This window comes from Seriola dumerili, unplaced genomic scaffold (genome assembly GCF_002260705.1).
Source record: "Seriola dumerili isolate Sdu_G_001 unplaced genomic scaffold, Sdu_1.0 BDQW01000169.1, whole genome shotgun sequence".
In the NCBI taxonomy this organism is placed as follows: domain Eukaryota; kingdom Metazoa; phylum Chordata; class Actinopteri; order Carangiformes; family Carangidae; genus Seriola; species Seriola dumerili.
In genome coordinates this window covers 2,869,904-2,892,314 of record NW_019174424.1, presented here as the reverse complement: position 1 = coordinate 2,892,314, position 22,411 = coordinate 2,869,904, and the positions used below count along the sequence as shown (strand labels likewise).

At 41.9% G+C, this 22,411-nt stretch overlaps 1 protein-coding gene across 1 annotated transcript in view; it reads left to right on the top strand.

Moving 5' to 3' along the window:
• Positions 1-22,411, top strand: part of prkar1b (protein kinase cAMP-dependent type I regulatory subunit beta) — a 63,321-nt gene that overhangs the window by 20,842 nt on the left and 20,068 nt on the right. Inside the window, exons 5-6 of the mRNA XM_022752483.1 lie at positions 17,964-18,025; positions 21,653-21,699. Coding sequence (XP_022608204.1) covers positions 17,964-18,025; positions 21,653-21,699 — 109 coding nt within the window. The remainder of the gene's footprint in view (positions 1-17,963; positions 18,026-21,652; positions 21,700-22,411) is intronic.

The window sequence follows — 22,411 nt, the reverse complement described above, 5'->3', positions numbered from 1 at the left end:
CATTGGATGAGAGATAGTTACATGCAAAAAATTGCTTCTGACTAGTTTCTCTTGACTGCTAGTTGGCATTGGACTGTATGTTTTTTATTTTGTTCAATAACTGGCTTGAAGCATTCATAAAATGGCTATTTTTTGTTTGAGGGCTACGTGTGTGAGACAGACAGAGAAAAAACTGATGATAGCCGTGTGTGTGTTAGTGTGTATGTGTGTGTGTGTGCGTGTGTGCGTGTGTGTGTGTGTGTGTGTGTGTGTGTGTGTGTGTGTGTGTGTGTGTGTGTGTGTCAAGGAAACATCTTGTGTGATTAGTCACTCACCAGTTATGTAAGCTGAACACCACACGATTTGTTCCCCCATTAGCACTATATTATGCTATCATCCCCTTCAGTAATGAGCACAATCGAAAACAATGAAGCCCTCTTTGTTTCCCCTTCTCTCTCCAGTGCTCTCCTTTTCCTCTCATCACTTTTTTTTGCAGCCCTCTTTTATGCCTTGTTGTGTTACCCTCTCTCACCCCGTCTCTTGTTCATCATCTATCTCATCTTCTTAAGTAACTTATCTGCCTTTCTAGGAATCCAGGCAGGCTGCACTGGCTCTGTAAGCAGTGCATTTTTAGTGAGCTTTATAACAGACACTTGTCAACATGGCCACTTTCTACTTTCTAATTTTCTTTTTTCCTGTTAAAAAGATTCTGTCTCTGCAGCAGTTATATATTGTGCTGTGTTTGGGCATGTCTGTGGGAAGTTTTATTTTACAGCTCAATCCAGTCTTATACTCTAATTGGTAACAATCAAAATTAGTTTTCTATATTGTTTAGATTTATATCTTCCAGTGTGAAGACTAGGACCCCCATAGAGTCAGATGTACAACTAAAAAAATATAAAACGTTTAGAACTTGGGTATAGTTAGTATCCATATATCATTCCAGTCCTTCACTTGCATATGATAGTAGTAATAAATGGACTGCAAGTGTTGACTGTGTGTGACTTCATATGTGGTGTCCATATGGACACAGCTGGCACTGCAGGATTTAGAGGGTTTCCAGTAATTTCCTGGTAAATTAATTTAAATCCCTATTGAGACAGTTCTAGAGGATGGGCCAGTGATATACATCCTTGTTGCCTGCCTGACACATATCAGCCAAGTACATGTGTGTAAAGACAATCAACCGATTTTAGATTAGATTTGGTTCCAGTAATTCTAGTGTTAAAGCTACACCCCAAACACCCATATATATATATATATATATATATACAGTATACATGTTTTTATATGGATGTATAATCACAGGAATGGGCCAGGCAGCAGAAAAATTATCCATGAAGGTGTCATCAAGCAGAAGATTACTTGATATCAGGGTTTATGGGGTTAGTGAAAACAGAAAATAAAGAGGGACATTTAGAAGAAGAGCAAGGGCTCTTGTTTTTCTAACAAACTAAATTACCAAAGTACATTCTCTTTTTTCACTTTGTTGAAGTGCTTTTTTACCTGTGCACAGGTAAAGGTGAGAGACAAAGAGTGAAAGAGGCAGAGACAAATAAAACTTTACTTTACAAAGCCATAAAAAGTTAAAATCACAATTGCATATACTCATACAAAATTCAAATACACAGGAATACAATATAGTATCTAGTAAAATACATAAGGAACAGAAATGGTACACAGATAACCCAAGTCTGTTTAAACAGATAAGTCTTTAGCTTCTTTTTAAAAAAAAAAAAAAAAAAAAAAAAAAAGCTGGATAGCTAGTCAGATATAAAACATTTTTGTATCTAATTATGAGAGATGTTACACACTTAAAAACTAAAAGTGGAATCGCTGCAACACAGGATCGTGCATGTTCAGTCATGTACTTATACTGATAATACTGTAGTAAGTAATTCCAGGAAAGATTGTCTATGTTGGTTATCCATCATAGTTTCATATTTTGGATGGTATTATCATGAAACGGGTAAATGATCTTCTGTATGTTTTAACAAGGTCTTACATTTTACATGAACTTGGTGTACCCTGCAGAAACTTTATACTCATACTTCGCTTTTCTCTCTTCCTTAAAACTCAACTGGCGCACTCAACTTTCTGTCTAATGTGTCAGGTGATTGAGCGAACAACACCAATTGTTTGCTAAAAATGTGGAATCCTTCCTGTTAAACAACATAAACAGTAGTTCTGATGGAGACTGAAAGGCCAAAGTTGTTAAGAGGTTCAGAAAAGACACCCTAACCCTAACAATACGGCAGCCCATGTGGTTCAAAGGTAAGTAAACATACTCTGTACACACACGTGCATGACAGGGATTACTCACTCCAAAGTTCTAAAACTCAAACTGGTCCTCACAATGTATAGCCATACAAGTGCACACACACACACACACACACACACACACACACACACACACACACACACACACACGCACACACGCAAGTACATTCTCAAGTATGCATGTCAGACTTTGTTCCCAGTGCGTCTGTTCCAGCTGGGAGCGTGGAGTCTTTGATTAACACACCATTCCATATGTCAAACTTTATGGCCTCAAACTTTCTGAGCTGCACCAGCCGTGTGTGTGTGTGTGTGTGTGTGTGTGCGTGCGTGTGTGTGTGTGTAGTCCATCTTTTTTAAGCTGCCTGGAAGTGAAACCTTAACACATTTTGCCTTCCAGATTTCAGCGAAACGCTGTTTTTGCTTTGAATAGTCTTTTTTTTTTCAAACACTTGGCAAGCTGAGGACATTACAGAAATAAAGACATCAAAGCACATATTTTTCTTGTACTAATGTTATTTAGGTTTATTCATCAAGACACACATAAATGTAGCACTCATGCTTTGTACTATACAGTGCAAAGATTGGAATTGTTTTTTTTATTTTTTTTTGCTGATAAAAGCAAAAGGAGGGAGGGAATGAACACATGCTGTACCATCGGGGAACAGTATCTCTGTGTGTTTATCTCTTTGACCTTGGCTGGACTCTTAACTGACATCTGAACCTCTGCCATGGTGTGGCTCCCAGCGGGCCACTGGGTGGACCTCCCTATTCGTCACCCATTAGCTGCCATAATGACCTCATTATGATATGCCTACACAAACAGATACAAGCACACAAGATAAGCTGGGAACAGGTGTTTGATTTCATATTGTGCTGAGCCTGTGTTGCTAACACCCAAATCAACCTGCAACCACCTGTCTCAATACTGTAACTGTACAGTAGCTGTTATCATATCGACTGAAACTATTATCTCATCCTACCATCTGGATGTCTGATTATTCTGTTTTGGTTTCAGCTAACTTACAGCACTTAGATGATAGTTTTCAGATTACAGGTTTTGATAAGAAAATATCAGGAATGATAACAGAAAGAATCAGATCATACACTTTTCCACCAATTTAGATATCTGGCTTCAATCAAACTGTCAAGTTTACAGGTTTTTTTGTGTGTATATGCATGCACACGTGTGCATGCACGTACAGCGTGTTTGTCCAGGTGTGCCCTCAGATGAGATTTGCCAGCCTATCTCCCCACCACTTCCCACTGTTAAATGGTCATTGAAAACCAGTCTTTTAATATAGTCAACAGTAGCGCTATCGCCTGTTTAAACACACATTCCTGCAGTTCCTACTGTAATAGGGTTTCTTATCTAACTTCCTATTGAAGTGATACGAAAATGAAACTTGTGATAGCAGTAGACCATGAATGTGTTAATGTTGGCCTGTTTTTGTAAGTTTTTGTGCACACCTGTATAAATGACCTTGATGATCTCCCACTTTAGTATGTGTGAGTGCAGCAGTGGAGAGAAGGTAGTAAGGAACAGACACAGGAGCAATTCTTTGAGGTCACATTCAGTGAAAAATGAATTACAGAGGAAAAGGCCTCTGGGAAATCTGTCAGAGATGCATTTATCTTTCCCTTGACACAAACTAAACACTCACAAATAGACACATGTATATATGCTCATCAAGTTGTATTCTCCTGTCCGCCTGCATTAATCTAATGCCCTCAGACCACAAAACACTCTCCTGGGGACAGTAGAGACACGAGAAGCCCTGCTCTCTGTATAACCATATAAATAGTCTGGCAGACACAGTGAAACCCTGTTTATCTCATTCCTTGAGCTGTCTTCGCAGAGTTTGAAAATATTCTAAAATAACATTGCCATCTGGTAAGAGGCGTTGTTAAATCTTTTCAGATCAAGAGCCAGTTGTAAATCAGGCAAATACTGGACTTCATCCTTGATATGTAGAGAAAGTGAACTGCAAAAACTAGAAAATACACTAAAATAGGATAATAATCTAAAATAAGCCAATTGTATATGATTCCATAAGAAACAACATTCAGTAGAACAATAAAAAGCAGAAAAATGGATTGTAAAGAAGTAGTGCTTACTGCATCCTGCCTGCTTTAATCCTCTAATTAACAAGCAGAGTAATTAGTTGATGAAGTGACTGATTAGTCGACCTCTGACCCCTAAACTCTGACCTCTACACCTTCCCCACTAGCCCCTGCCGATGGACAGGGAACATCTTTATTCTACTGGCACTCTTTTTCTGTGTGTGGTGCTTGAAGAGGTGCAAAAACAACAATAAATGAATCAGCGAGCGACAGAAAAGTTAAATAAACAAACAGCAGCGAAGGGAAAGACACTGAAACTGCCCGAGAGAGATCTGTGTCGTCTCGTGTTCCAGCGGAAGTTTATCTAGAGCCCATGCGAAGGAACAAGACAACAAAGAGGATGCAGTGTGAGATAGCGTGCTGTGAAGCCATATCAGGTGAACACAGCTCTCATCATCATATCTGATAGCTCGCTCATTTGAATCAGGCTCCGTATCAATAGATGTACGACTCGCATCTATTGTGCTCCAGCGAATGAGTTCATACTTGAAACAGATACGCTCTTGCTGAAATGAACAGTACAGGCAGTATGGGTTTTGTGATGCAGCCACACACTACCTACATTGACATCCGCATGGACACAGTGACACTCTGTGTTGTTACCATATAGCAGCCCCTAGGGGGTGTTTTTGCCACACACAGATAATACAGATATTACCTATCACTTGAGTCATTGCTTCTGCTAGGAAATACATGTATAATGTTATATATTATGTACTTGTTTGTATATACATGTACATACAAACAAGTACATATTATGTCCAAGATTATAGTATGCCTGTTAGCATACACACTTGTACACTTGTACACTTGTGTTAGGTGACCCCCTGCAGACTGTGATTCCTGGCAGCACATTGAGCAGGGGAAAAAGGATATAGTGGTACTGAATAGCAGGGTGGGTTGCTGGGAGTCTTCTTCCAGCCAAATCTCTTTTAGGATGAGGACTATTGTGGAGTAGTGTGTGTGTGTGTGTGTGTGTGTGTGTGTGTGTGTGTGTGTGTGTGTGTGTGTGTGTGTGTGTGTGTGTGTGGTTGTGTGTGTGTGTTGGCTTTACAGTTATTTGTGTGTCTTTTCCTGTCATTGAGAGGACCTGTTTCTCTGTGTGTTCAGGTGGAAGAGTTGTGAGGATGTTTGACTGCATCTATGATTAGTATTTTATGGTGGGCTTTGTAATAAGAGCCATCTGCAGTATGAACAAATTAGCAGGTTTGTGTTGTGCGTTGTTTAGTCTGTTTGTTTGCAGTTGTGTTTGTGTTTCCTGTCTTACTGATTCCCTCTATGACCCTCTGTGTGTTCTCATCCCTGTTCTTCCTGAGAGCCTGGTGGTCCTCTTTTTCCCCTTTTCAGAATTCACTACTTTCTCTCTCTCTTTCTCTTCCTGTCTTTCTCCCTCTCTCAGTCATGCAGGCTCATTCCCATCTACATCCACACTCACATCCAGTCCCTCCCCCACATTCATGTGTAGTCTTCTCCCTCTGTCCCCTGCATGGCTTTGTGCTGCTGCCACAATGCCAGGGGCCAGGCGATGAGGTCACTCTCCACAGGAGAGCTGCAGGCCTGACTGAACCTCGACCATCCCCACCACCACCCAGTGCACAGAGGACTAACAGGCCAACAAGCTCACCTCCCCCAGCACATCACGTCTTCGCCTTGGCTCAGGCAACTTCACCTTTACGCCCAAGCAAACCACAGGGCACGCACACAAACATATCATTTTTTAGGAAGTTCATATCAGCCAGGCTGCATTCTTGCAAGCCAGTGCAGATAACCACAGTCATACATGCACGTCAACAAGCGCGCACACATGTGCAGAAAACACACAGTTACACACGCACACAATTGCACAGATAGCTGGAAACTTTTGTCCTCTCTCATACCCTCTGCTGTGTTTCAACCTGTCCCCAGCTGCCTCTTCCGCCCCCTGTCATCTTTCTCCATCCTTCCCTCCATCCATTCCTCCATCCAGTTCTTCGTAAAGTAATGAGTCATGTAGTAGTGTTAGTGTCTGGAGTCCTTTAAAGAACTCTGTATTCCCTCCAAAATGTACCCTAGAGTCTGTGCAGGACAGTTTTCCAGCTAACTATGATTCATCCCTGCCTTTTCAGCTGCTTATACCATCAGTGTCAGAGTGTGTGTTAGTGTCTGTGTGCATTTGCTTGTGTGGGCATGTGTGTAGACAAGTTTGTGTATGTGTATACAGGTAGCTGTATGCAAGATGTTTGCTTGATGCACATTAAGTGTCAAAAAAAGTGGCATGTGAATGTGTGCCTCTGTATGTATACACATGTACAGTGCATGTGAATGTTTTTCTTGCAGTAAACAGGAAAAGGGAGAGAAACCAGCCTCCGTTTTGGATCTGAACAGCAGTTAGATCAAATATCTGCAGTGGGAGAAGTAGTGAATCACCTCACTCTCGACTAACAAAATGGCTCTCAAAAATACTTGGACTACTGAGAGAGTGAAAGTCAAGTGTTGTGAAAAAGAGTATTAAAAACTGTTAACACTTGTAGGCTGAGACACCTGTGTGCATGTCCAGTAGTATATGGGTAGGGTGTGACTAAGGGCATTTGTGATCGTGGTCAGTGTCACGTTTCATTTCATGTGAATGAATATTTAGGGTAAATTTGCGAGTGTGCATGGCAGTGACTTCCTAACCAGTATTTGCCCCTGCTGTGAGGACATGATGTTCCTGCAACCCTTCAGTGCCTTTATAGCTCAGCCAAGCCCAAAGCACAACCCACACACTGACCACCGCACATTAGCTGAGGACAGAGCAGCCCAGCGCCCTATAAAATAGCCTGGGTTGGCCCATGGCCTCCTATTGTATACATCCCGTTTGCTTTGTCTATGCTACTGTGATAGGTTCCAGTGCACAGGCACAGACAACAGTCTTGTTATAGCGTGTTAATTCTCCCATGACCTCCTCATTGGTTTGTTGGTGTCACTCTAGTTGCGTTTCATTTAGATTAGAGGCGCTCAGACCATTTCCAAACTTGATAAGGCTCAATATGTGACGTCTCATGGAGTTTCTGTCGTAGATTTTAGGCCATCATAGAGCATTGAGACTTTTAAGTAATAGTTTAGTTTAAAAGTTGCTAGACTAATGATGTTTTCTGATTATCCACAGTACACACAGTAACGTAACGATCTTCAGCGCTGCCATGGCTGAGCAATCTATTGTATTAAAATTTACTATTTTCGTTCACATCACTGTGAAAATGTAGTACATGACAGCGACTCTGCTGTATTTGCATTTGGAGGGAGGTGTATTGCATCTCGCCAAGCACTCCTAATTTACTCCATTAACAACTTGCAAGATTGTGTTACACCATATTATGAAGAGTGTAGAGGCACATCTTTTATTGATTTTAACATCTTTTCTCTTTCACTTTTGATTTTATTAGGAATGGGAACCTCCAAGTTAAATGAGCCTTTTGACATTATCTGCTTCTTTTTTCATGAATTCAGGTCTTTGTAACCAAAAGAATTAGCTTTTTTTGACTGTCAGGCCATGTGGAAGTCTGATACTAACTAAATTAACTTCTTGCTTCTTAAAATCCTCAGTTTAGCCTGTTTGGATGAACATCTCACAACTTGTGGGCAATAAAACATCCCTCAGTTCTTGATCTGTGTTGGAAAAAGGCCCAGACCTTATTTCTGTGAATCGTTTCAAACTGGAACGAAACCTTCAGCCATCTTTGAGGGGGATCAAATAGTTTGACGATCTAAAGCAGGAGCACAGAACATTTTAAAAGCTCTTACAGACAAAGAAAATACAAAGTAAATACGTTTCCTAAGAAGTGTGATTGGAACTGGTACTAGCAATTTTGAGTTAGAAAATTTTATTGTTTCCAGAATTGAGAAGCCCTTGCAAATTATAAGTTGGTGAAACAGTTAAATGAGGTTTCTAGCTAGCAATTTGCTAACATTAGGGCATTCCATGGTGTTAGCACATTATTCACAAGGTGCTAGTTGGTTGCTCAACACGGTCCAGGTCTGCAGGCGGTGTGTCTGATGAAGCTGTCTGTTTACAGCAGGGAAGGCCTTACGTCAGTCAGATGTCAGCTATTGAATGTCAACTATTTCTCTCTCCTCCATGCACCCAGTACACCTATTACCTCACTGCCCAGAGCGCTGGTTGATGAGGTTTGTACACACAAAGACACAGACACACAAGTACGGTATACAGTTTTAGCCTTTAGCAGTTTTACAGCGGATACCTCTTCCTTCACTTCACTCCATCAAATCATCCTTCCCTCCCTCTTCCTCAGGCACCTCGGGCTTTTCGGAATTTTCTCTCCATCTCAATTTCTGCATTTTTATCTTTGTGTTTGATCGTGCACGTATAATGTGCCTTGTTGTGTAAACACGTCTCAGTTTTAAACCCCAACAAAGGACAATTTGTGTCCTGATCTGCTTCTCAAATGCTTATCTTGTTCTAGCGCTTGTCTTCTGCAAGGTGGGAATAAGGAAGGGAGGGAGGGGAGGGCGGAGGAGAGAGAGGAGAGGAAAAGACATGCCTGGGGGACAGCGGCATGTCTTTTGATGTTTAGCAACGTGTCAGGATATGTGCGTCGTGTGTGTGCGTGTGCGTGCGTGCGTGTGCGTATGCATGCATGCGTATGCGTATGCGCGTGTGTGTGTGTGTGTGTGTGTGTGAAAGAGCAAGAGAGGGAGGGAAAAGAGAGAGAGGCACAATTCTTGCCACTTCTACACAATATGAAGGTTTATTTAAAGAAAGATGTATTCTTTAGACAATATATTTGCGTGCATTCAGGGGAATTTACTCCTTTTGTCTCTGTAAGATGTCTCCCTCTCTGTCTCTCTGTCTGTCTCTTTCCGTCTTTCCAGTGACATGTCCCCTGTAGACACATCAGAGAGGTAGAGGCTTAGTCCTGTCAGCGCCTGATTCAGCCTGACCCTTTTTTCCTCTTAAGTGGAGGAAGAGCTCTCTTTTCCTGCCCTGGGGCAACAAACAATGGAGACAGTGGGCATTAGGAAAGTGTGAAAATGCATTGAGTACTGGAAATATGATCTAGAGAGACAACATGGAGAAAACAAGTTAAAATAAGCAAGGGAAAATACGTTTTAGTAAAGATAATCATCAGTACAGCAACATAATCAGTATACAAAGCAGATGTGAGAAGGGAAAGGGAAAGAAGGGGATATGCAGCAGGGTTGGACATGTTTGTGATATTTTTAAACTGACATCACAGCCGCCTCAGCAGGTGGTGTGTGTTAGATCATCAGGTAGGCCTGTAAAACGGCCTTGTCACGCGTAATACACACAGTAGTCTGAACAGAGGAGAGCAGGGAGCCTCTATCCTCGTCACCAGAAGGACAGCGATGTAGTCTGAGGTTTAGCTGCATGTTATTTTTTCCTTTCCAGCTGAAATCTTAAAATCTGTTTATGGACATGATGGAGGAGAGAAGGAGGAAATACATTAGATATGGAGCCACACGTTTCTTGCAACCTTAGCCAACTGTAATGTTTTACTTGTGCTTTGCCTGGAAAATTATTCAGCTATTCTCTGCAGTTACATATAAATAATCCCATCATTTGAAGATCAAAGGGATCTGATGTAGCATATATTTACAATCAAGATACTGTGTCAAAGTCTGATGTTTGTTCTTCGTCCTGTAACACATCCTCATTCCTCCTCACATCCTCCTATCAGCCACTCGTCCTCTCTCACTCTTTTCCTCCTCAGACTGGTCCTTTCTTCCGCTGCCATGCAACTCTGCCTCTCACCTCCCTGATGCCAACCAGGATGTGTATACTTGTGTGTGTGCGTGTGTGTTGCGTGTGGGTATGTTCCAAGCAGTAGTCACAGCAGAGGAATGAGACTGTACGACCTGCAGATCATTATCATTGCCACTGTTAAAACTGTTGGAAATGCTTGTAAAATTGCTTCTTCTTTTTTTTTTAAGCTTGCATATGTGAGTGTGATTGTTTATGTGTTTGTTTGTCTGTTTATGCATAAGTGTGAACAGAGTGTTGATTAAGCTCAGTCTGGTAGAAGGCCTAAGCTGTCTGGTATTCACAGCATCAGCTGGCTGCTTCTCAACAGCGCTGGAATATCCTCAATTAAATCTCTTTCTCTTTATATTTTACTGTCTGTCTCTGTTTCTACTTTTCCTCACTTCCTAGCCTTCCTATTGCCATGCCAGCAACACAACAGTGCGAGGAAACGACTGGTGCTACAGTAGGTGCTCGGCATGGTGTGGAGGTGAAGTTGACACTGGCAGGCTAGCAGGGTCCAAGGTGCTGTTTCAGTGGCTGTTCAGCCTGATATTTTATCTGAGGACTGCTGCTTTAATTAGGCTCCAAGGTTTCAGGAAAGCTACTGTGTCAGTTAGTCTTTCCTCCAGATCGGTCATCTCTCCCTGCAAGGTGTTGGTTGTTTGAATAATTGGCAGTATTTGTTTTTGGGGCAGCTGTAAAGTATATTATCTAACTACCTTGGCTACATCATTAGTGTAGCTACTGTTTACCATGGAGCAGTCACAGCGGGAACGAGGCTCCTGGATTTATTCACTCATTTGGTCATCTTACATTTTGAAACACTGCTGGTCAGATATTGACAAAAACATTTTTTGTCAATTTGGCAGCTCTCTGCTCCACTTCATCCTGCTACATTTAATTGGACAAATTCACCACTTGCTCAGCTGCCAGTGACCTTTGAGTCTGATTTTCAAACTGGAAAAAGAAGGCAGCTGTTTCAGCAACATAGACTTTTCACCTAGAACTGTTTCTGAATAATCTGAGCTGAGAAACAGAATAATGCTGAATTTTATATTAACAACAGCAACTGCAGTGTAAATATTTGTTAATGAAGCGTAGGAGGTAGCAAGTCAAATCATCAACTACGTTCCCCATACTTTGCTGACTGGTCCGATATGTATCTGACCAGGCTGAATCAGTTCTCCAGACATCTCTAAGCAAAACAATGAGCTTGCAAGGTGTAGTCAGGCTAGAAAATGATGCATCACTGTTTTAACTTGTAAAAATACCTATTGGACCAAGTCGATGCTGCAGTTTTCTTGTAATGATCCATGTCACCCAGTCACGTGCAACATGAAATTGGGGATAGGGCAAACGAAGGGAAAATTGGCACTTCACCAATGCACTTGTGATCTTTCAAACTCATAGGAACTGGAAATGTTCTCTCAGGTGGTCTGATCATTTCAGGATGTATGAATGACACTATTTCCTTTAGCAGGTTTTGGCAGCATTGCACAGGCCACACAGATCAGCAGCACAAACGCAGCGGCCCTCAGGTGCTTCGGTCCTGCAGTGCATATATGTTTAGACACACGTCTACACTTTGAGGCAACAGGATGCATCCAGGTTTACACCCCTTATAAACCCACCAGGGCCAGGTGTGTGGGTTTAACACAGTGTGCTCCCTGCCCTCTGTTGGTTTTAAATACAACTTCCAACATTTAATCACACAGCTTACTCTAAGTGGACCTCTTTAGACCTCCACGTATGCAAACGTTAGCCCCCATTAGATCTTTGAGACCAAAATATCAGTCCAAAGTGCTCTTAAATTCTATTAAGGATTTAAAAAGTCTTCAGTGTGTAATAGCCCATTGTAAAGTAAAAGAACACTAAATGTGTTTTGGAGCTTATGATGTTTATCAGACGTGGAGTTTTAGAGCCCTGAGGACTACATCCAATGGCAGATTGGGAAAAGGCCAGTTGAGTTTTAGAAAAGTGAGGGTTCTGTTTCTCCTCGCCTGGCTGTGGCCCCTGTCTCTCCTCCCATATTGCTGAGCATCTCTAAGTGGTCATTGCCACCAGCCGTAAACTGTTATGTCCACCTGTTAACTTCCAGGACCACCTCTGTGCTGCATGGTTGCCTGTACACTCTGTATAGGCCATTTCACATCAGCCCAGACAAAGATAGGGACTTTGTAAAATCATTCAAATAAGCTCATAACAGAATGCAATAAAACACTATGGTGTGCAAGAACTTAAATGAAATAGTTAACGAGAAATGTTATCATTATCAACTTGACACAATGAAATATGAACTCGCATAAACAGGAATTATTCTGTCAGTATGGGATTGCACTGTCTGATGTGTGATTGCTGTTGGAAGTGATCTGAAGTTTAGCTCAGAAATATGCCCAGCTGTGCTTTAAATCATTAAACCACAAAATCTAAAAACCTAAAATAATTACTGCATAGTCTCTTCATTTGGCATCTGCTAAAATCATACTGTAGCTGTAGTCTTATTATCAACTATATCGCCCAGTTCTATTCAAGGTGAACATGGAAGTTTTGAAAGTGGTTGTGATTTGGTGGTATGAGGGGATCTTTGTGGTGTGTCCCTACCAAGTAAGACACAACACACACAGACTTTTGAGGCCGACATGAAGAAATGGGCAGCAGCTGGCATGGCCCGGTCCCTCCGTTTTTCTCTGGGCCTCCAGGGAGAGACAGGGCGCGTGCCAAGAGCTTTCATGTCATAAATATCTTCACTGAATGCTTCAGTGCTTTATAATTACACCTCTTTCATCTCCCCCATTTCTCTCTCTCTCACTCACACTCTCATACTACAGCCTGCTGTCATTGGTGTGTGTGTGTGTGTGTGTCTGCCTCCATGTGAGTGCATCAATGTGTGTACATGTACATAGCAGTTTATGTAATTTGATGGTATTAAAAAACAAATGTCATTGCATTCACACTAACAGAGCTCAGTGGGGTGAGTTGGTTGTTCCGTGTGAGTAACTTTGGCTGGTTGTGCTCTACTTTAAACTCTGGACATTAAACTGCACACCACTTAGTCAGCCTCATAAAGCTGTTTTCCATCTTACTGTGATATACCCATAATGAGTCACACAACAGGCTAGTAAACAATTGTTCCTCTGTCATCAGTGAAAATTGAATTCATGTCTGCATGCTCATTTTTGTGAGTTTGCTTGTGCTTCTTTACGCAGTATGCTGACTAATTACAACTCTTCACGTTGCAGCCAAACAAAAAGCAGTACTGCAGTATATGTTATTCACAGAAACTTTTTGCTTTAGTGAAAGTTGTTGAGTTGTTGTTCTGCAGTCTTCCAAGAGCTTTTAAATCTACGTACGTTTCAGTTTAAGTGTGCAGCATTAATTCTGTTTAACATTCCCAGTCACTGAGGTGTTGGGAACCAAAGCCAACAGGACTCCTTAAAACATAATATCAGCCACATTTCCGTCTCATGGCTAATTCATTATTACGTTGGCATCTTAGTGGCCTCAAGATGTGTAACAAGTATCATGCAAATAAGAGGTGAAACCTTTTTTACCTCTCAGAGGTGTAAGTTTGAGTATGATTCTCCGTTCTTAGGTTCTTCTGTCCTTTGACAGATAATTGTAACCTCTTATAATGCGACTGAAGGGTGATCACAATTTCACCCTGCTGCCTTTGTTAGCCCACAAAACTTCACAACTTCACTTCTTTTCTTCGCTGAAGCTAGCATGCTAACCAGCTATCTCTGGCCATCTCGTCACTTTCCAATACTAAGTCACCGTAACCTCCAATCTGAAGAAGCAGCGCTGTTCAGAGGGCATATTATATCCTCTTGTATTGTAAACGCAATGATGGCTAAAGCTCTTGGCAAGCAACCATCACCACTATCTGCTCCTGGCACAAAACCATAATCGGTGGCAGAGAAAACCTGCAAAAATGGCCCCATAAAACATATTATATGAATTGTGTGTATTGGTGTCCTCAGGCCATTACTTATATCATGGATTTGTGTCAATTTGCAAAACAAAGACTATTGTTCTGTTTTCAGCAATCTGAATCACTTTCAACTGTGGTAGTGAAAATTAATCCTTCAAGCACTTGCGGCATGAATACTGTGCCAGCCAGACCAGTGGCACACAGCTTGGAGAGCTGTGAAGTTCCCATATGCGGTGCAGTTGTTGATTATTTTGGTTATTGCAAAACCTCTTCCACCCAGACGGAGTGAGCACTCTGGATGGGTTCTCAATGAAGGACTTGTGTAACTCAACATTATGTGGCCCATTAAGAAACACAAAGACATGGCGGCACGCCGTGCTGTGAAAGAGCCCTTTGGTGTTAATGGCATAATGGCAGTGCTGTGTATAGAGGTCGTAATATAAGAGATAAGATGTCTGCTGCTGAACAAATAAACAGCTGTGTTGTAGGAGAGATTAAGAAGAAGGAGGGAAGAAGTGAGAGAGAAACACCATCAATGCCAACCAGGAAGAACAACAAGCAGTCCAGCTACAACAAGCAAGCCTGATTTTATTTCATTAATGACTGAAATCCCCCAAGCTAACCACGTCTTTATGGGTGTTTGAGAACAATAATAGCCTGTTGCTGTGTTGTTGTGTGCATGTGTGTAAAAAGAGAGTGAAGGAGCACATAAAATTTTCCTGTCATTCCCGCACAAACACACACACATGCATGCATACACACACTCACACTTGTGGCAGCTACATTTTAGTGAAGGTCTTTCTTGTACTTTTTTTTTTTTGCTTGTTTTCAAAAACCAGTTTCATGATGAGAACAGCACAATACAATGCAGGGCGTTACATGAAGGTGTCTCTTCTTTCTAATTGTATCCATTTTGAGGATGATTCTACCCATGACTTCATCTTTTGGCATCATCTGTTCTTCCTTTGAACATAAAACTGCTGGTTCATTGCTGTGATAGTGACTCATATTATTATAGAAGTGCCATTATCTCTAGCTGCTACTTCCTGTGCTGCAAAAGAGCACAATGGGCTATGTACTGTCTATGTGATGTCATCTGTACCAAGACTGTGTGCACAGGGGGATAGATTGTAAGGATTTCAAATAAGATCAGCATGATGTCAGCAAGGAGAGTATGAAAGTAATTATTAACTGGGTATTTACATGGATGCGATTTTGCAATGTTTGGTCTGTGTTCTTGCATGCATGTGTACCACTGAGTGTGTGTGTGTGTGTGTGTGTGTGTGTGTGTGTGTGTGTGTATGTGTGTATGTGTGTGTGTGTGTTTGTGAAGGCACATACACGTGGGTTTCAGGGAAGTATCTCCACATATCTCAACCATGACAGAAGCTTTGTCTCTCTCCCTAGGGTGGAGGTGAACTTCCTAGCCCCCTCGGAGTCTGCAGGGTCTCTCTGTCTCTTTCTCTCTTTTCTGCCTGTCTCTGTCAGAACAGCACATCCATTGTTAGCCTTCTCCCTTTTCATAAGGTCAGTGGGGCTACAGGTAGCGGAAAGGACAAGATTAATCACTTCATCTGGGAAAGGCAGGGAGGGGGCGATAGACCGAGAGATGGGAGAAATAGGTGGGGCAGGGGGAGAATTAGAGGGAAGAAAGGGGTAATTGAGAGGGGAGAGGAAGAGAAAAAGTGATCGAGAACAGACAGGGAGGAAGTTGGAGATGAAGAAAGGGAAAGAGAGACAGGTAGAAATGAGAGGAAGTAATTACCTGCATAAGTGTCTTTGTTGTGCTCACTGATGCATCCAACGAGAGGCAGGGCATGGAAGAGAGAGGTGGTCAAGGGTAATTACCTAAACACAGGTTTGTTTGCCTTTGATCCGCTCACTATGACTGCGTAGCTCAGTCTCGAACATCCTACTAGCTGCGTGATGCATCATCATCAAGTTGACAAGAGATGAGACATAACTTATGACACAAAACTTTATAAGTACCTGTTTTTTTTCTTGGCATTCTTACTCTGTTCTCATGCTGTTGGTGATTATTTTCATAAACCACATATTATTAGCTGTACGTGACCTGAAACCCACTGCTCTGAAGCTCTCTGAATAAACAGACTCCATGCCGAGCACAGGTGGTCACAGATGTGTGGAGGGTTGAGGCCACTCCTGCAGATGTTGCACTGACTAATCACCATCAAAGAGAGTTTGAGTTTGCATGTCATATGAGAGTGCCAGTGTGTGTGTTTTTCATCACAAATGCCCAGTACTTAAATATGTTGTTCTTACAAGTGTGTGTTTATGTGTGTGTGTGTGTGTGTGTGTGTGTGTATGCACCATGTGTATGCACTGGAGGTTGAATCGTACATGAGAGTACCTAAGTGTGTCCGTGCATCTTTTAGCTCGTGTTTGTACACTTCAAAGAGTGAATGTGTTTTTTGTACGTGTGTGTGTGTGTGTGTGTCGTTGAGGACATGTGAGTCACTGGCCAGCTGCATCGCACAGGGCCTACCTGTGGGTGAAGCTGGCCAGAATCCACCTTCTTAAGTCTGCTCTTTATTCAGTGTCACATAAACAAATACCAGCAGGGTCCGTTCACCTCCAAATCACTCAATAACATCGTCAGATCTCGCCCCAGCATCTGTTGACCTGCAATTTTTTTTTTTTTACCGGGGAGGTTCAAGTAAAGCAACACTTTTATGTGCAAGGTGTGTTTGGCTGTGTAACCCTTTTCATTTCCAAGTGCTGCATAGTCTAGCGTACTGTCATGAGCACAGACATATTCAACACCCACACATTATTTTGTACGAACCTGTGTGTTTTCATAGGCAGTATATACTCCGACGCCGACAGCCTGGCTCAAATACACACATTCAGCGACATACACACTCACACAGACACACAACCAAAAACGGGCTCAAACTTGCCCCACGTTCACTCAGCAGGTCTCGTATGTCTTTGATATGCCTGACCCTCTTTTATTGTTTTTTCTATATTTCTCTATAAGACGGGTGGTATGCAACTGATTAGATAGATAAATATACCCCGAAGGTGTGAGACGGGCAGAGAGGAGGAGAGGAAGGATACTGACTTTTCTCTTGTCCCAACACATCCCAGCAGTGGAACTTTAATCTGCTGAGCCTTCATACATTTAAACGGCTCGATTAGGAACAGTCTAACAGGCACTTTCCCTGCCGGGCTGAAACAGAAATTAAGTGCTTAGGCACAGCCATCGTTTTGTTTGTTTTCGCAGCTCTTCTTTTAGAAGATACACTCAGTGATACGGGCTGTGATCATGTTGTCTAACAACACAAAGTCATGATTAAGCCTATGCGCCACACTAATACAATGTACAGATGCAGGGAAAGTGAGTGAAGCCTTGTAATGGTGATTTATCTGGTGATAATATTTTCTTATGTTTTGTAATTGCATTTACCAAGTGGCCTGTGTTTGTTTTTTATGATGGTTTCAACTGAGGATTGTGGGTGTTTTGTTGGATGTGGATGATGATGATGGAGAAATCAGTTGTGTACTCGTCCAGATGGGTGTGTTTCATGCAAGTTTGTGTGTGTGCGTGTGCATGTGTGTGTTCATGTACGTGTGTGTGTGTGTGTGTGTGTGTGTGTGTGTGTGTGTGTGTGTGTGTGTTGGGGTCATCCAGAGTTCCCAGGTCCGTATCTTTGGCTGATAGAGTGGACACAGTGATGACGGCTGCTCTGTCATTTCCATCATGCCGCTCTTCCATGGAACAAACTCTTGTGTGTGTACTGTACGTTTGTGTGTTAGAGTGAGCAAACAGTTCCAAGAACTGCTGTGTTATGTACCATAATAGCAGGTATGTTGGTAATAACCATGTTCTCCCTCTCTCGTTCCTTCCCATTTCTTCCTCTACCTTTTTGTCTTTTTCTTTCCCAGTGACATATTTGATGCCATGTTCCCGGTCACTCACATTGCAGGAGAAACAGTCATCCAGCAAGGTATGTATAAATGTTTTGTTTAGGTTAATTTATGCAGTCATCTATAAAGTATTTTATTGTTGTTGAAACTCTATTTTTCATAGAGCTCTGCGCTTGAAAATAGTAAATTAGAAATAATAAATTATCGGTAGTTTTGCTTGGGGAAAAAAAGCCTAAAATCATCACACAATCAGTGAATAAAGTGGAGGAGTGAATTCCCTGCTAATAAGCACTGATGATAGATATTGAAATAGATATTGAAGATATTGATATTAAAGGAAGTGTTGTGACAACTCTGATTTTGTGCGTTACATTGCATTGGCATATATTTGATCCACTCAGCCACTTGAAAAGGAAACAATTAAGATGCTGTTCTCACTGATTACCTTTGATGGATTTATCTCAAAGAATGCATGTATTGCATTGCCACTAAGACTCATGTTCACTTAATCCTGTTACACCCAGGTTTCCCTCCCTTTTCCTCTCTTTGCCTCACTCTCACATTCCCTCAGTCTGCACCAGATGTCAGTTCCCTCTTTTAACCACAGTCGTCAAAGCCTTGACTCTAGACATCCCTGGACTTTGAAGGAACGCAGAGTTTAGCAGGGCCAGGCTGTATTTTTCCAGTGCCCCCCACTCAAACTCCTATCAAACACAGACACAGACACGTTCAACCACATATTTAAAACACTGAAAACACACATCCTCACAGACAAATGCCCACTTTCAGATACTGTATAATACTATGTTCACCCCTGCACAAAATCACACAGACTACACCAGAGCATGCCTTGCAAACACACTCACATGGATGTTAAGTGAAGGAAAACTGTCAGTGCTTGGACACACACTCGCTCAGTCACTCCCACCTACTCTTAAGTCAGCATCCAGGACTCTATCAGGCCTAATTTGGTGATAATAAGTCCAGCTAACTTTGCAGGGCCCCCTGCCCCAGACAGGCCATTGTTATATACGCTATATAGTGGGGTATATAGTATATACAGTGCTGATGTCATTGCTAATGTCTGGACTACTGTACAGCCTCAAGAAACCACCCGTGCTACCGGCCCATCACACACTGTTTAGACACAGCAAGGAGTTATTGATTCTGAGGCTGGAGAGGTATTTAAACAAAGGGAGAATTTACTCTATCATAACATGCAAAATGGAGGATAGAGGCATTTTCATTGTAATCTCTTGTCTAATTAAATGTATCAAAATATTTTCGTTGTTGTTTTTGACATGTATCCAGTGTTGCAGTCATAAGAAAATGGTTCTGTGGTAAAAGGAATATTTTATGGATAATTCCAAACTTGAAATATCAAAATTCCAACATGAAATAAGTTCAGTGGTGCACCAGCATTTTGGGTACAAAACACCTCAGAGGGATGAGGATGTAACCCGTGCTTTCCTTTTGAGCAAAACCAGAGAACCTTAACAGTGTGTACAACAATTATCTTGTGTTAAAACGAGGCCACACTGAGTACACCAGCCTGCGTGTGTGTGTGTGTGTCTCTACGTGTTTGTGCACGCTCTGGTCAAATATTTGCCTGCACTCTCAGGCACAGTGGGATTGGAAGGGCGCAAAACAAAGGCTTGAGAACCAAAGTGATAAAAGACAGGAAGGGTAGAAGAGAAGAAAGACAGAGTGAGAGGGGACTGAAAGAAAGATAGATGAGATGAAAGAGAGAGAGGCAGAGACAGTGAGAGGGAGATAGCAGAGGGCCAGGTTGCAGCAGGTTGTGTGTGTGTTTGTGTGTGTGTGTGTGTGTGTCTGGAGTCTCCTCGGTCAGACCATCAGACGGACAAGGAGCATTTTGTGTGACAAATAGAGCTATATGATTAACGAGCACTCTCCACTCAATATTAATTAGCCGTGTGAACTCCTGTGAACTTTACACACAGGGCGCTCCCAGCCTTTCAACTCCTCAGGTGAACATTCACACAAGAGCACATACACACATACACACCCTCACTCGGTACCTATGAAACGTACACATGCATATTTGTGTCATGTATATTCATGCATCATTAACCACTTGTACCTGTGAATGGATTTGTATTTTATATGTGATTGTAAGAGGTAGCTGCAGGGAGAGCTTCACTGTGCCCATGGCTGTCAGTCCTTTTCAAGGATTTCCTCCTCAGCCCTATGTAACAGATAGCGTAATTAAAGGAACACTTTGCCATTTTTCAGCCTTATCTCCAGACTAGATGCTTTTAGCAGACGACGTCAACCTACCAGATCCTATGGCTCGCTTCAAGGGTTAGGGTTCACTTTGAGATCACAGCATGCTCCCGTCAGTGACACAGCAGGGATCCAGTCAGCAAACCAGAAAACATTTTGAGTTGCAAGCCTTGCAACATATAACAGGCACCCATCCATTGGTTGTGTCTGATATAGCAAGTGAGAGTTAAAGACACAAGTTGAACTTGTGTCCCCTGGAACCAATGAAGTGTATATAATGTATTCTTACTAGAATCGTAGCCACAGTTTCTGCATTTTTTTCTTTTGGCAAGCAGATATTATGAAGCACCCTCTGCTAAAAGGGGGGCATAGAAATAGGCAGCGTCATGACAAGTCGCTATATTCCCATATTAGTTAATGAGCTTTCCATGTAAGGAAGTCAGATTTTGTTAATCTTTGTACAAAGCCAGGCTCGCTGTTACTCATGTTTGTATGCTAAGCTAAGATAACTGGCTCCTGGCTCCAGCTACATTTGTACTGTACATGTGTGAGAGTGATCGATCTTCTCATCTAACTCATCTAAAGTTCTCCCCATCGATCTGACAAATTTCTTTCAGTGTAGTTAGCATTACAACTTCATGTTGCTAGCAGGGCTCTACCTTTTATAGCCCTGTTTTTATTCACATTTCATATTTCTCAAAAGGGACAACATGATTACTAATGGAAAATCTGTGTCTGTACCTATTTTCTGTGTAGAGTAGCATTGTCTCAAACAGAATAAATGTAGTTGACGTCTGTAGTTGTAGTGTATCATGAATCTCTCTGTATTTTACTGAGATGTCTGAATGCTCAGGCACCTCTGTTTCAGAGTTTCCACTATTAAGCCACAGAAGCAGCAGCAATGAACTTTGCTGTTGCTGCAACATTCTGCTGGTAAGGGCTGTATTTCACAAAGATAATGTCAGGCCCACTGATATATGCGTACTGGAGGAGACAGCAGCATCTTTGACACTGGGTCTGCCCTGAAACTTTTAGAGGGTCTCAATATATAAAGACCCAGAGAAAATGACCACAAGACAAGAATTTTAACTGTTTCTTTGTTTCAGGAGAAAGGATCAAACCTGACTGATATGAAGAGGAGAGTGTGAGAAAATATGTGCCTGTGTGTCTTATTGTGTACGTTTCAGGATATTCAAATCCCAACAAGTTCTCAACTTATTATTGTCCTCGAGCAGAAAACTACTGTGGACCAGCTGTTTGACAGATCATTTTAATCTCTTAATCCACAGAGTTGTTCCTCACTTTGGTTTAATGGTTTAAAAATCCACCTTCGAGAATTTAAGGAGGAGGTGGAAGTAACAGGAGGAATAAGCTTTCCTGTTGGTTCAAAGCCAGGTATTTCTCCTGATTTTTTTCTGTTCCCTCACAAACTCCCATTTCTCCTCTTCTCTTCCCTCCAGGCGATGAAGGAGACAACTTCTATGTGATTGACCAAGGTGAAGTGGACGTAAGTGGCCGACATGGAGACACAAGCACATGTTCATTCATTCTCATTCATTGTCTCTTTAGTGCAATTGCTGTCATTATCAGTGGAAAAGGATTAAAGCACACCATTCCAAATAAATTAGCATTGTTTCACCTATTTTCAAGAATAGGCCATAAGGATTGTGAATCAGTGGGAAAACCCAGCCTTCTCCACTCATATTCCAACAATGTTTCCCTGTAACAATGGACAGGTTGTATCGGATTGCCCCCATGTTTTGTTCTCCTCAAAGTTCGGTTCCACTCTGATGACAATCTGAACATGGCGCTATAGAGTCCATTGGCTGCCTTGACTAGCCAATCTGAGAACGTCTTTTGTCTTAGCAAGCCTGACACAGAGTGATAGAGTTAAGTGGACAGATAAAACAGGAGCTGACGGAAAGTTAAACAGGAAGTGACCTTATCGGCTTACGGCGGCAAGCACAGAGACAGAGAGTAAGAGGAGAGAGAGAAGCAGGTTGGCAAGCTTGGCCGAGCGTGCCGATATAGTCAGCCCACCTGAGACACACTGAGGAGGAAGTGTACGAATACTGCCAGTAGAGATGGTGCCTTGATAGACAAAACCAACTCTTCTAAAACGTTATTGCATTGACTTGCATTGTTTTGTGTTTTGTGTTTTGTGCTCTTTTCAGATGTGATTAAATAAGTTAAAAGGGCTTATTTCTAGATTATGGTGC